Source organism: Terrapene carolina, unplaced genomic scaffold (genome assembly GCF_002925995.2).
Source record: "Terrapene carolina triunguis isolate 2854851 unplaced genomic scaffold, T_m_triunguis-2.0 Scaffold66, whole genome shotgun sequence".
Taxonomy (NCBI): domain Eukaryota; kingdom Metazoa; phylum Chordata; order Testudines; family Emydidae; genus Terrapene; species Terrapene triunguis.
Window position 1 is genome coordinate 43,422,138 of NW_020664417.1, and position 12,883 is coordinate 43,435,020.

The window sequence follows — 12,883 nt, forward strand, 5'->3', positions numbered from 1 at the left end:
ACATTAACATCCTTGAAAAAACACCACCAACCAGCATTGAGGCAATGATTATCAAAGCTCAGCTTAGATGGACAGGTCACGTTACCGAAATGGATGATGATACACTCCCGAAAAAAGCCCTCTATGGTGAGCTGAAACTCAGAATGTGCAGGAAGGTTGGTCAACATAAATGTTTCAAAGATACCCTTAAACAGAATCTGAACTCATGAAAACTTTGAAGACGTTACCAAGGACAGATCTAAATGGAGAGCAACTATCAATAAAAGTTGTAAACTCTTTAAGAATGATAGACAAGCAAAACTGGTGGAAAAAAGGGCTAAGTGTCATGACAAATCTTCAGTGGGAGCCTACACATTCCTTTGTGACATCTGTTCACAACCTTTGCTCCTTACAGATCTGACTATACAGCCATAATAGAAAACATGAGATGTCATTGTCGGATATGGCAGACAGCCATACAATGGCAATTTAATACATACTGTCAGCTGTTGCTGCTATTACCGAATGCTTATCACTTTGTCCTATGTGTGTGTTGGAGAGGGAGGAGCATGATAATTGAACCACTTCACTAATTTGGACTTCAGTTGATACTATTTTGTGTGGACTTTCCTTTTCTTAGCTCATGCTGCAATAATATCACCTGCTTGTGATGGTGGAAATCCTGGCTTGTTCTTCAACTTCAGTACCTTTCAACTATTGAAATAGTAATTTGTGTGTTTAAAAAAAAAAAAGAAAGAAAACTAGAGGAAAAAGCTCTGGTTGTTTTTGTTACAGTATGTCCTGCTGTAATTCCATTCTAAGAGTGCCCACAGTAAGCTTTTCTTTTCAGAAACATAAAGAGAATTTATTAGAAAATAGATGTGGATCTGATGGATTAACTGCAGAGATTTCTTCAAGAAGATTCTGGGAGACCTCTTTAATTCAGTTTGCCAGGGTGGATTCATTTGTCTTTTAGAAACTTTGAGCTTGATTCCGCAGCCCTTGAGTAGGCAAAAGTCTCTTAAAATCAATGAATGTTTTCCTGGCTAAGTACCACAGGATATGATTTTTTTTTTTTTTTTTTTTTTTTGTATAAAATGACTGGGTGTAACTATGGCAAAAATACATTTCTTCGAGCTTCAAATACCTTCTGATGCCCCTGCTTCATTATAATTACAGTTGTGTCAAGACACCAAGTTTACACCACTGTTGTCACATGACCTGGTACAGTGGTTACAACAATTTGCAGTATAGACTCTTGTCAAGACTAGGAAAAGAATGTTTGGTTTGGTTCGTTGTTTAATCAAATTATCTACTTCTAGGTAGCTAATCCCATTAGGAAAACCAGTAGGCAACTACTGCAGATTTAGTTTAACGCCTTTAAAATTGTTAGTTGGTCAGGGTAGGCCCTAGGCTTTCCCTAGCATCATTAAGCCAAATCAGCTAATATGATTTTAAAGGTGTTCAACTGAATCTACAATGGGATAAGCTACCTTACGTGGCTAACTCAAACAATATCCAAACACCTGTTTTCCTAGTTGAGATAAGGCCTTGATAAGACCTTAACTTTGGTCTTGTACTGTTACCTTTCATAGTTGTAACTGCAGTGTAGATGGGGTCTGATGACTATCAAGGAGTAGTGTTACAGGATTTTATGGACCTGTGAGCCTAAGTACTTTTAAAGTGAGGGCACTGTATTCGATGCAGAATAAAATACGCCTTTAAAGAAAAACCCATATCAAAATGCCTTTATTTTGTTTTTCCTGCTTCCTGTGCATTGTTTCTGTCTCTTTGACAAATCACAGTTGGATATAAAATTTCCCCCAAATTAAAACAATTGAAACATTTCTTCAAAGCTAATAAATGCACCCTTCTCCACCCCAAACAGCCTAAGTTAGCCTGCACTTACTGAGCAAACAGAAGCCTCACATTGAGAGTGAGATGTTGACACAGTGACCTCATTCTGAACGTTACCTTCTTTGTCAGCAGAAGCAGCAGCAGCTCCGCTGGCTCTCGGCACTTGGAGCAGTTTGACGATTTCTGCTGGCTCGTTGGCATGATTTCAGGGCTCGCTTTATTGTGAACCTAGCTGGTGAATGGGATGACAAGACATAAGCTTGAAAGGACTTGTTCCCCAATGTGAATTTTTGACGAACAGTTCACAGCTGCACAACTTTGATCCAGTGTACAATAGAACCATCTGTATTACACATAGGTCTGCAGCTTTCTCCAGACATGGAAAAGGAAAGCAAATATTTTTTGTGATTATAGTAAACACGGGTAAGTGTGTGAGCTAAATTGCAAATGATTTTAGAAACAAATGTTGTGTGTATGTATGTGTCTGTATGATGCTGCTAGATGTAAATTTTGTAGCTTGTCTAGGAGTTAAAGCTTTAACTCGTCTCTGCTAATGCATGTAAGTGGCTTTTTTGCCCACTTGGTAAGGATACTGGTTTGTTACTCTTGTACAGTGCAGCGGTGCACTGTTACAAAAGCAGCGACATTCCGTTGCAAAGACAAAGAAGCATGCACAGACATACGGAGAAACCTTGGAACATTGTACTGTAGCTTTTCTCAGAACGATGACTCATTTCAGTTCACAAAGGATTCTGGGCAGGGTAATGCAAAGGCAGGTTGGCTGATCCATTCCTATGACTTCACTTTGCAGAGAACCAGGCAGAAGAGGAGTGACACTGCAGAATCCTGAGGCATTGCAGTGGAGAATTGCTTTACTAAGACTGTGAGTGCCTTCAAAACAGGGGGTGGTGGTAGAGTGTGATTCCAACTGTTCCATGAATATAGGGTGAAAGAAGAGATATTTTTGAAGACGAGTTTTCATAACACTGAGTAGGAGGTATATTTGCAGAGCTCTTTAGAGATTCCCCCCCCCCACAATTCTTAGCTATGTTTATATATCTCTCTCTCGTACAAAATTATGGGAAGATTCAAGTATTCTAGAATTCCTTAAAGATGACCCGCACAGGTAATGCATTAGCATTTATGGTCTGGAGGCCCCCAATAGTTTTGGTAAGAGGTGAGCATTCAACATATTATTTAAAAGCATGCTTTATTTTTATTCAGGTCTTGTGGCATTGATCTCTGCTGCAGCCAGCCAGATTCCACTATGATGTAATGCCCTGGCAATGTTGTGACATCACAGCTACTATAGAACTGTAATGGAGCATAGGGGTTCAGGTAAATCCCCTTTTTAACATATTGTGTGCTGAAAGTATAAAATAGTAATTCAGAAAAAAGAAACTGAAAAAATCGTTCGGGTAGCTTTTTTTTTAAAAGCACACTATATATATATTTTATTAAAAAGGAATTTCCTGATATTCTCTGGGACAGTCCCATAGATTTTCATAGAAGCTTTGTGATCATAGCATTGCATAGGCTGGGGAGTCAGGAGTCAGCTGGCTGTGGTAAATGAATGAAGCAAAATACATTGAAATATTTAGATCATAATGTGTTGAGTGTGTGTGTGCGTGCGCGCGCCAGTCTGACAACTGTGGGCACTTCAGCACATATTGACAAAGTAACTGAAATTTGGTATGTTACATCTGTAGGATCATTTTTAACCAGGTCCAAAGGATGAATAGGTCATTTTACATGCTTGAAACAGAGTTAATCACTACCAGCATTCAAAAGCTACCCTAAGAACGTTAACACATGAAGCAAATATTTGTCATACTGTAGGTCAGCATTGGGATTTCTGTGTAATTCCCAAGGCCAAAAATAGTTTAAATGGTCATATCATATAGTTGCATTCTTGCAATATTAGTTGAATTATGAAAGTGTCTTATGTCGGTAAGAAGAAGGTATGTTTTGGTGTGCATACATTTTCGGTGGTGTGAAATTGGCTAGCTGGTGAGCAAATATACGTGCAAGATTTTGTTATAATAATAATTATTATTATTATTTTATTATCATAGACCTAAGAGCCCCAGTCATTGACCAGGATCCCATTGTGCTAGCAAGCATATAGCAGCATATACCATCATTGTTTGTGAAACTGATTAGAGGCATAGGGATATCTTTTTATTTTGTAGTCAGTGGAATTTTTACCAACTATTAGGTTGCTCTTTTAAAACATAAATAAATAAGGTTTAGCCTTCTCTTAAACCAGGGAAAATTGCTTGGTTGTTTTCTAAAATATTTTTTTCTATCCAGTTGCAGTCTTCTCTTGATACTACATTTTGATGTTATGTGTATATCAGTAAAGTAAGTCTGAAAATGTGATTTAAAAAAAATGATAAATCAGCTTACAAAGAAGGCTCAATCATGGTGTTTAATTGGGACTGGGCAAATTACATTTTTTTTTAAATTTTAGTCGTGGTCAGTAAAATAAAGAATCCTAGAACTGGAAGGGACCTCGAGAGGTCATCTAGTCCAGTCCCCTGCACTCAGGGCAGGACTAAGTATTATCTAGACCATCCCTGACAGGTGTTTGTCAAACTGCTCTTAAAAATCCCCAATGATGGAGATTCCACCACCTCCCTAGGCAATTTATTCCAGTGCTTAACCACTCTCAGAGTTAGGAAGTTTTTCCTAATGTCCAACCTAAACTGCCCTTGCTGCAATTTAAGCCCATTGCTTCTTGTCCTATCCTCAGAGGTTATGAAGAACAATTTTTCACCCTCCTCCTTGTAACAACCTTTTATGTACTTGAAAACTGTTATCATGTCCCCTCTCAGTCTTCTCTTCTCCAGACTAAACAAACCCAAATTTTTCAATCTTCCCTCATAGGTTATGTTTTCTAGACCTTTAAACATTTTTGTTGCTCTTCTCTGGACTTTCTCCAATTTGTCCACATCTTTCCTGAAATGTGGCGCCCACAACTGTACACAATACTCCAGCTGAGGCCTAATCAGTGCAGAGTAGAGCGGAAGAATTACTTCTCGTGTCTTGCTTACAATACTCCTGCAAATACATCCCAGAATGATGTTTGCTTTTTTTGCAACAGCGTTACACTGTTGACTCATATGTTCATTTATATATTAATACATCATCGATCTAATGTTTCTAGCATTTTTAATGCTATCAGAAGCTGCATGTTCTTCCAGTTCTCACTATTGTTTAATCTGGTTAAAAGGTGCCATATAGCCTCAAGTGGCAATTTGATATGTGCTTGCACATTGTTGTTTTGAATTGGCCTTTTTTAAATGTTTGTTTGCTAGCCTATGACGTGGGCTATTCTGGAAATAATATGATTGAACTCACCTTGAAATTTAGGGATGAGGATGCAACCCCTGTCAAATGTATAACTTGTTCAGTTTATCCACCAGTATTAACCAGTTAGGCTCACAATAAGTAATTTTGGAAATGTGTCCCTTCAAAACGGGATTTCAGGTAAGCTCGAAAAGAGAATATTTATATGAGGAGCTTGTTCTTCTCTCTGTAATTTTCTCTGTCCCCAGCTGCTGCTGTTAGCTATCTTTTGTTCGAAGAAGAGCTTTCTCCATTATCACAAACAAGCTTCTCTTTTTGCTTGATCCCATAGTGAAGTCACAATCATCTGCTGAAGATATCAGTCTGTTGGCATGGGAATCTATCTAAGGCATTTCTAATGCAAACCCTCCCCGTGGTATTTAGATACCATGAAAGGGCTGTAATGTCATAACTTGAAATTTCCTTTTTAATAAAATCATATGTTTAAAGTTTATCTGGAGAAAACTGTTGTACCACAAAAGGTTAAAGAGCTTTGAGTGACGGGGAGAAGGGGAGGAATTGGTTACATTTGGGCTTCTTACATTTCACTGCACTGCAGAAGTGCACTTAGGGGGTTTCTTCCCCATATGTGAGGAAATAAGTGTATAAATTATAATAAAGTGTGGTTGTACTCTGAAAAGTGACTCTGTAAAAACATCATAGTATTTTCATATTTTTCTCTCTCAATGGATGCATTGAATTGGCTCCATTTATAAGTCAAAGATGATTTTTCTAACTGCTGTCCCTGCAAACTGAGACAGAGAGCTGAAATTCAAACTCTGTTCTTTCTAACCGCTTAATCAGTAATAAAGATTCTATTGTCAGAACTTAGCTGACAATTTTGTTGTTAATGCATAGAGCAGAATGCAGTCTAGGTTTGTCTTTCATAACGTTTTGTTATTAGTGCGATCTGTACTAAAAATATTTTTTGTCAGTAAAGTAAGCAGATGAGATTCAGACATACTGAATTAAATGGTGTATAGCAAATCTGGTGAATAGGACACTGAAGCATGGGTTCTTATTTCCAGCTCTGTTACTGATTGTGTGTAACCTGGGGTAATCACTTAACCTCTTTGTGCCGTGGTGTCTCATCTGTAAAATAGGAATAATACTGTTTATCCATCTCTGTAAAGTGCTTTGAGATCCATGGAAGAAAAATGCTATTTAAGCATGTGGTTATTTTACTTATAACTGACTCTTTTAATTTTTAAATAGCTTCCATTAAAAAGGGTAATTATCTATGTAAATCCCATTGTCATCAAGGAGAGACCAGATCCCATTAATTACTTGTTATGTGCTTAGACATTTTCAAAATGCCTATGAAGTACATAAGAAAATACCGGGAAACTTTATTTTATTATAATTCTTTAAAAAAAAAAAAAAAGTTTGACTGTTGTTTCTTTCCACTGGAAGCTGAAATGGAATTGAAACCATGTACTTCTAGCTGCTGATGGTATTTTAATAAAACATACAGTCAGCTGGTGAAAGCTGCTTTCTGGGCTCCACCGTTTTCCTTTTAATTTTGAACATAAACATTTGAAAGTCAAGTCTAGTAATTTGATTTCAAAGGAAAGCTGCTTGAAACAAGCATCAGTCTGAGTTAATGGGAGCCATATGCTGAATCCTTTATAAAGTGTTGAGGTCTACCAAAAAAAAAAAGTTTTAGGAAAAGAATATTTGATTTTTTTTAACAGATCTTTCCTTAAAAAATTTGTTGTAAATCTTGTATTCGAAAGGCTAAATGCTATTTTTACATATAATTGGTGTTAATATATTAAATTAAATTGTAAACACAAGATACTTTCTGTTGCTGTGCATCAAAGAATGTCTTCACTTAACTACAACCACAGAGTACTTGGAACTTCCCAGAGCCCAAGGGTGTTTAAGATAAAACTTGGCAAATTAGTACCTCCATAAGTGTGGGTCTCTGAGGCTCTCTCTCACTAGGTCTATTGTAAGTTTTACAGATGTTCTGTTCCTCTCTTTGAAGAATCACAAATTATCTCCAGTAGATGGTTTATTGGCATCTGTAGGTTTAACTATAGAATTAATTCTGACAGCAGTGAAGATGAATGAGGGTTGCCTTGTCAAAGTTAACCAACTCTCAAAGGAATTAGCAAGGAGTGAATTATGATAGCCTTTTACAAGACTAATATATGTCAGCCATTCCTTTTGAATTTAAAATGTGTATGGATTCCTGTTAAAAATTTTACCTGATTTGCTTACATAAAAACCCAATTTCCAGATGCTTTAGTGGTAACTAATTATGCAAATTAAGCTCACAATTTTAGAACAATATTTGCAGACTTGCCGTTGGAAAATTGGGGCTTACAGGGCCTTGTCTGCACTTTGCATACTTTGCAAAACAGTTTCTTATGCACAGTGTACACAGATATTTCTACATAAAAAGAAAGCACCAAATGTTTCTAAAATAAAAAGAACTTTACTACTTGATGACTAGTATGCAGCCAGCTGAAACTAACAATTCACAACATTCTGAATCCAATCTCTTCCTTCAGAAGACTAATTAAAAATTGTAAAGGATCATTTATTAAATCGTAATGATTCCTCGGGTTAAGTGGCCTATTTAAAAAGGAAGATCTCCTATTCCAGTTGTAATCCTTTGGAGTATGTGTACATGTTTGTGTGTGTACTCACTAATTCTGATTCTTTTCAGGTATGAGACCAATTATTAGGGCAATGTCATCTTCTCTCCAATACAATGTCATTTTTGTAGATAGAATCATAGGACTGGAAGGGACTTTGAGAGGTCATCTAGTCCAGTCCCCTGCACTCATGGCAGGACTAAGTATTCTCTAGATACATTTGAACACTGACTTTCTTATATTTATGTCTCGTTGATTTTTAAAGATTTTATCTTCATATGTTTATATAAATAATTTTACCTGTTGACAGATAAAATATTCGTTTGTCTTAACAATAGTATAATTAACTCTTCAGGTTTTTTCCCCTCTTAAAAGATTAGGAATGCTGTGCCTACCTGCTTTTGCCTTCTGTCATGTGTAACCCTGTCTACTATTCTTCCTAATCAAATGTCCACCATTTTCCAGATTGTTGTTGGTTATTACTTTCTATAGTAATCTAGTAACGTTCCAATCACTTTGCAGACAGGTAAAATAAAAATGTCCCAAAGAGCTTCTAATTCAAGGCTCCAGTCCTGAAGTCAAATATACATGGGGCAGATCTTTGCACTCACAAGGAGTCCAACTGAAGGCAGTGGAGCTCTGTATAGGTTCTAAGCTCTGCCAGCATATATCCAATTGCAGAATGAAGACCTAATTAGGTGGTAGGCAATAGTATTCCAGAGAGATACAGAACAAATAAACTTATTTTAAATCCACTTCCATATTTGTATGTGTGTTTTTTTAAATCCTTAATGCATCTCTGTTCACATGTGTCCCTACTGTCCAACAGAATATGCAACTGGCATATTTGAAAAATAAATATTACACATAGGGTTAACCTAAAGCAATTATGAAAACTTTTTTACAAAATACTCAGTGCAACAATTCTGAGTATTGTTTAAGATTAGATGCATTTGATTTTCCATTTGTGAGCCCTGTATCTGCTTAGTAAAAAACAAGACAATTAAAATTAATGGGGCCACACTCAGAACATCTAATAATCCCTTTGAATTTCAGGAGTGAGTTGGATCTGAATTCCTAGATTTGAACCCACTTCCATATATTTGGTTTCTGATCTGATCCAAAACTGCATTCTAGTTGTTCAGATTTGCTGAAATCTCATGAGAACAGCTCATGAAGTTTCAAAGCCATTTAATCTAAACCTGCAACCCAGTGATTGATCAGTCTGTGACCTGAACTGTAGTCCAAACTTGATTGGAATCCTAACACCAACTCTTCAGCCCATTGTTACTATCTAGTATTCTGTTATGGTTAAGGAAACCTCCAATCCTTCTGCTTTTTCACTGGTTACGTAGGAAGCACTGCCGTACTTTTGGGACCATCTGGGAACTATTACCACTGAAATAGGAGATAAAGAGCAGACTTTAAATGTGTATGTACTGTATACTTATCTCATCAAATTGTTTCTCATCCTGTAACCTTTTAAGTTTAAAAGTTTTTCTGTGCTCTTAAAGTATTGGCTAATAAAATATATTTTAAAGACTTCTTGCGAAAAATTAATTGGATAAGTAACCTGGCAAGTTAAAATAAAGTTCACCTAAAGCAGATAACACAACAGTCTGTACTTGTTCATATTTCATCAACAAAACTTAAAAATTCCTCTTTTTAATCTACAGTCATGCAAAGTCATTACATGTGTACACCAAGGAAGGAGCTCTTCTGAACATAACTCTTTAGGTATTTGATGCTTTTGTGCCATTGAGCAGAGGGCATAATACAGCTGGCCAGCAAACTAAAAATATGGCTCATTATCAGAATTTCCAGAATTTTTTTTTCTAATTTTTGTTGCAATTTAAAAAAAAATTCAAAATTCTCTCTAGTGCAAACTGTAGATGACCCGTACAACCAGGATTTGAAAAGAGAGAGCTGTGGCTGTGCCTACAAAAATATGTATGAACCCATTGCATTCACAAGTTCATGCTTGTGTGTACAGTTGTTGCTTTGCACATGCAAACTTGGGATTCTGCAGCTGCAGTGGGTGTGCATGAATTTTTGTGGGTTCAAGTATTGGATCGTTCTTTGAAAATATTCCCTGAACATTTTAGTGCACCCTCAATGTCAAAAGTGTATTGTCCTTGATTTCTCTAAGTTGTGGTTCTTATTTTGAAGGTTTTATCGCAAGAGCGATATAAACTATACAAAATTGTGTACATTGTAATGGACACATCTCTGTATACTTGTTCTGTGAGCAACGTTTAAATGAAACCCTTCATTGAATGTCTACTGTCTTTCTACAGGTGATGTATCACCAATCAATATGTCTCCCATCAGTCAGTCACAGTTTATCCCACTTGGGGAAATCCTTTGCTTGGCCATCTCAGCAATGAACTCTGCACGAAAACAAGTCACACAAGAAGCACTAATGGAACACCTAACAACCTGCTTCCCAGGTAACCATACACTAATGAATCACTAATCATATGAACCTGGATTTTTTTAAGTACAGTCAAAGATTTCCTCCTAAAGGGTTGATTACAATTTTTGTTACTTTAGAAAAGGAAGCTTGGTAGATAACCTGCTTTGCTTATTCATGGATTCCAAAGCCAGAAGGGATCATTGTGATTATCCAGTCTGACCTCCTGTAAAATATAAGCCATAGAACTTCCCCAAAATAATTTCTAGAACATATCTTTTTTAGAAAAACATCCAATCTTTATTTAAAAATTGTCAGGATGGAGACTCCACTGTGACCCTTGGTAAATTCTTTCAGTGGTTAATACCCACACGTCTAAAAAATTATACTCTATTTCCGGTCTGAATTTGTCTAGCTTAAACTTCCACACGTTCGCTTGTGTTATATTGTTGTCTGCTAGATTGAAGCGTCTATTATCATATATTTGTTCCCCAGGTAGGTACTTAGACTGTGATCAAGTCAGCCCCAACCCTCTCTTTGTTAAGCTAAATAGATCAAACTCTGAGTGTGTCTTTATAAGGCATATTTTCTAATTCTTTAACCATTCTAGGGGCTCTTCTTTGAACCCTCTCCAGTTTATCAACATCCTTCTTGAATTGTGGACAACTGAACTGGACACGGTATTCCAGTAGTGGTTGTACCAATGCCAAATACAGAGGTAAAATACCCTCTCTACTCCTACTCAGGATTCCCCTGTTTATGCATCCCAGGGTTGCTTTTTTTGGCCACGCCATCACACTGAGAGCTCATGTTCAGCTAGTTATCCACGATGACCCCCAAATTTTGTCCAGAGTCACTGTTGTAGATGGCAGCTCCAATTAATCCTGAGATTTGAAGCAAAATTAACAGAAACCCTAAGACCTGATTCTGCAACCCTTACAGCCATGAGTTATTCTTACTCTCACTGGCAATCATGTTCACTTCAAGAGGGTTGCTCACATGATTTAAACTTTATAGGGTTGATTCCTAACTCAGTGAAGGATATGAAGAAATTTACAGAGGTTATATTGAACATTTACAAATCAGTATAATATTCTGGCCTATTTTTTTCTTTTCTGTTTTTTAATTGACTTCAGAATATGCTTGTCCAATATTTCTTGTGAAATATCTGAAACTTCTGCAGGATCATAGTTTAAACCACTTAGGGACCAGTGTTGTATTTAGTTGTGTTTAAAGCACATAGGGACCAGTGTGAGATAGGTACAGCTTCTCCTTAAATATCCTCTGAATAGCCTGCTTACCATAGCACTTAAATGTGCCCAAACAAGCTAATCAGCAATGTACATGTGGCACTAGATTGCACTGTGCCTTTTTAATCCCTAAAATTGGAAAGGGAGCATGCTGGGATAGAAAGTGTGTGTCAGGAACTAAGTACACTTACTCCACATGGTAGATTCCATGTTGGCTTTTACTAGGTCATTTAGAGTTTTATTTACTAAATCACAGACCAAAAGGAACTGTCCATTCCTCATGCAATCATTTCTGATAGAGTCCTCCATGTACGTGTGTAAAATCATTCCGTCTCCAAGAACAGGATTCCCATCTACTGAATTAGTGGCCCTCCCAGCCACTTTGGACAGGCTGCCAAAACTGCTGTGGCATGGTACAAATAATAAAGAATATTAGTGTCTGCCTCAGTGGGCTTATGTTTAAATCTAAAGGAGGTCAGTAGTTTTTGTTTTTTTTCATAGACCTTCAGACTTCCGATGCTGGTCTTGCCTTCTACCTTCTCCACTCTCCATAGCTTTAAAAAGCCGGGAGGCCTGTTCTTGGAGCTGACACCTCTCCCCACTATGACCAAAAGTCTTTAGCAGCTATAGATTTGGCCACTTTATCATAACCAGTTTTGCTGATGGCGTTTCATAAAAATGCATTTTTCTTCTGTTAAATTCAGGAGGTTTTTATGTCAGTATATGCTAATAATTCTTTATAAAATGGTGACATGGAAATATCCCAGACACAGTAACACTTAAAAAAGGAAAAATATTAAAAATAATGCGCGGGTGCATGTCGTCGCCATACCAACAGCCTATATCTGGGGTTGGTGAATGATGCAAAAGGCACCCTGTGTAGGCATCTCTAGGCAGTGTAATATAAAAGGAATGGGCACGGGGTGGCCATCAGGAACTCCTGAGTTCTAATCCCAGCTCTACTGCTTGCTTGCTCGGTGACCTTGGGCAAGTTGTTTAGCCACTATGTGCCTCAGTTTCCCCATCTTTAAACAGGTTGATATTACTAACCTACCTCCCATCACTGGTGTAAAGATTAATTACTTAAATTTCTATATTTAAAAAATATATATCTTCCTCTGCCTTGGAACTCCTATTATAGCTAGATATATATGTCTCTGTGTTTTTGGTTTTGGGGTTTGTTTGTTTGTTTTTTAGACTGTAGGATAACAGAGCATATGGAGTTGTGCAGCCTTATAGTGTGTAGGACTTTCCCTATGGCTGATAGTAAGTCTTGAGATTTTGAAAAGAGAAAAAAATTCTGGATTTGGAACTATGTCTAAAATAAAGATTTTTGCCTGCCATTCAAATAATTACAGTGTTTGGGGTTCTTTAAGGAAGCTCAATTCTGCCCTCTGATATATCTGGAGAAAGTACAGTAAGTACCG

General features: G+C 37.1%; 2 protein-coding genes across 2 annotated transcripts in view; both read left to right on the forward strand.

The window, feature by feature from the left end:
* The window catches only part of LOC115271155 (storkhead-box protein 1-like), a 183,928-nt gene extending 181,889 nt beyond the window's left edge, over positions 1–2,039 (forward strand). The window contains exon 3 of the mRNA XM_029910615.1: positions 1,969–2,039. Coding sequence (XP_029766475.1) covers positions 1,969–2,039 — 71 coding nt within the window. The remainder of the gene's footprint in view (positions 1–1,968) is intronic.
* A 1,051-nt stretch (positions 2,040–3,090) lies between these two features.
* STOX2 (storkhead box 2) overlaps positions 3,091–12,883 on the forward strand; it is a 37,422-nt gene continuing 27,629 nt past the window's right edge. Inside the window, exons 1-2 of the mRNA XM_024194420.2 lie at positions 3,091–3,174; positions 10,091–10,243. Of these exons, the coding sequence (XP_024050188.1) occupies positions 3,156–3,174; positions 10,091–10,243 (172 nt within the window). The 5' untranslated portion in view covers positions 3,091–3,155. The remainder of the gene's footprint in view (positions 3,175–10,090; positions 10,244–12,883) is intronic.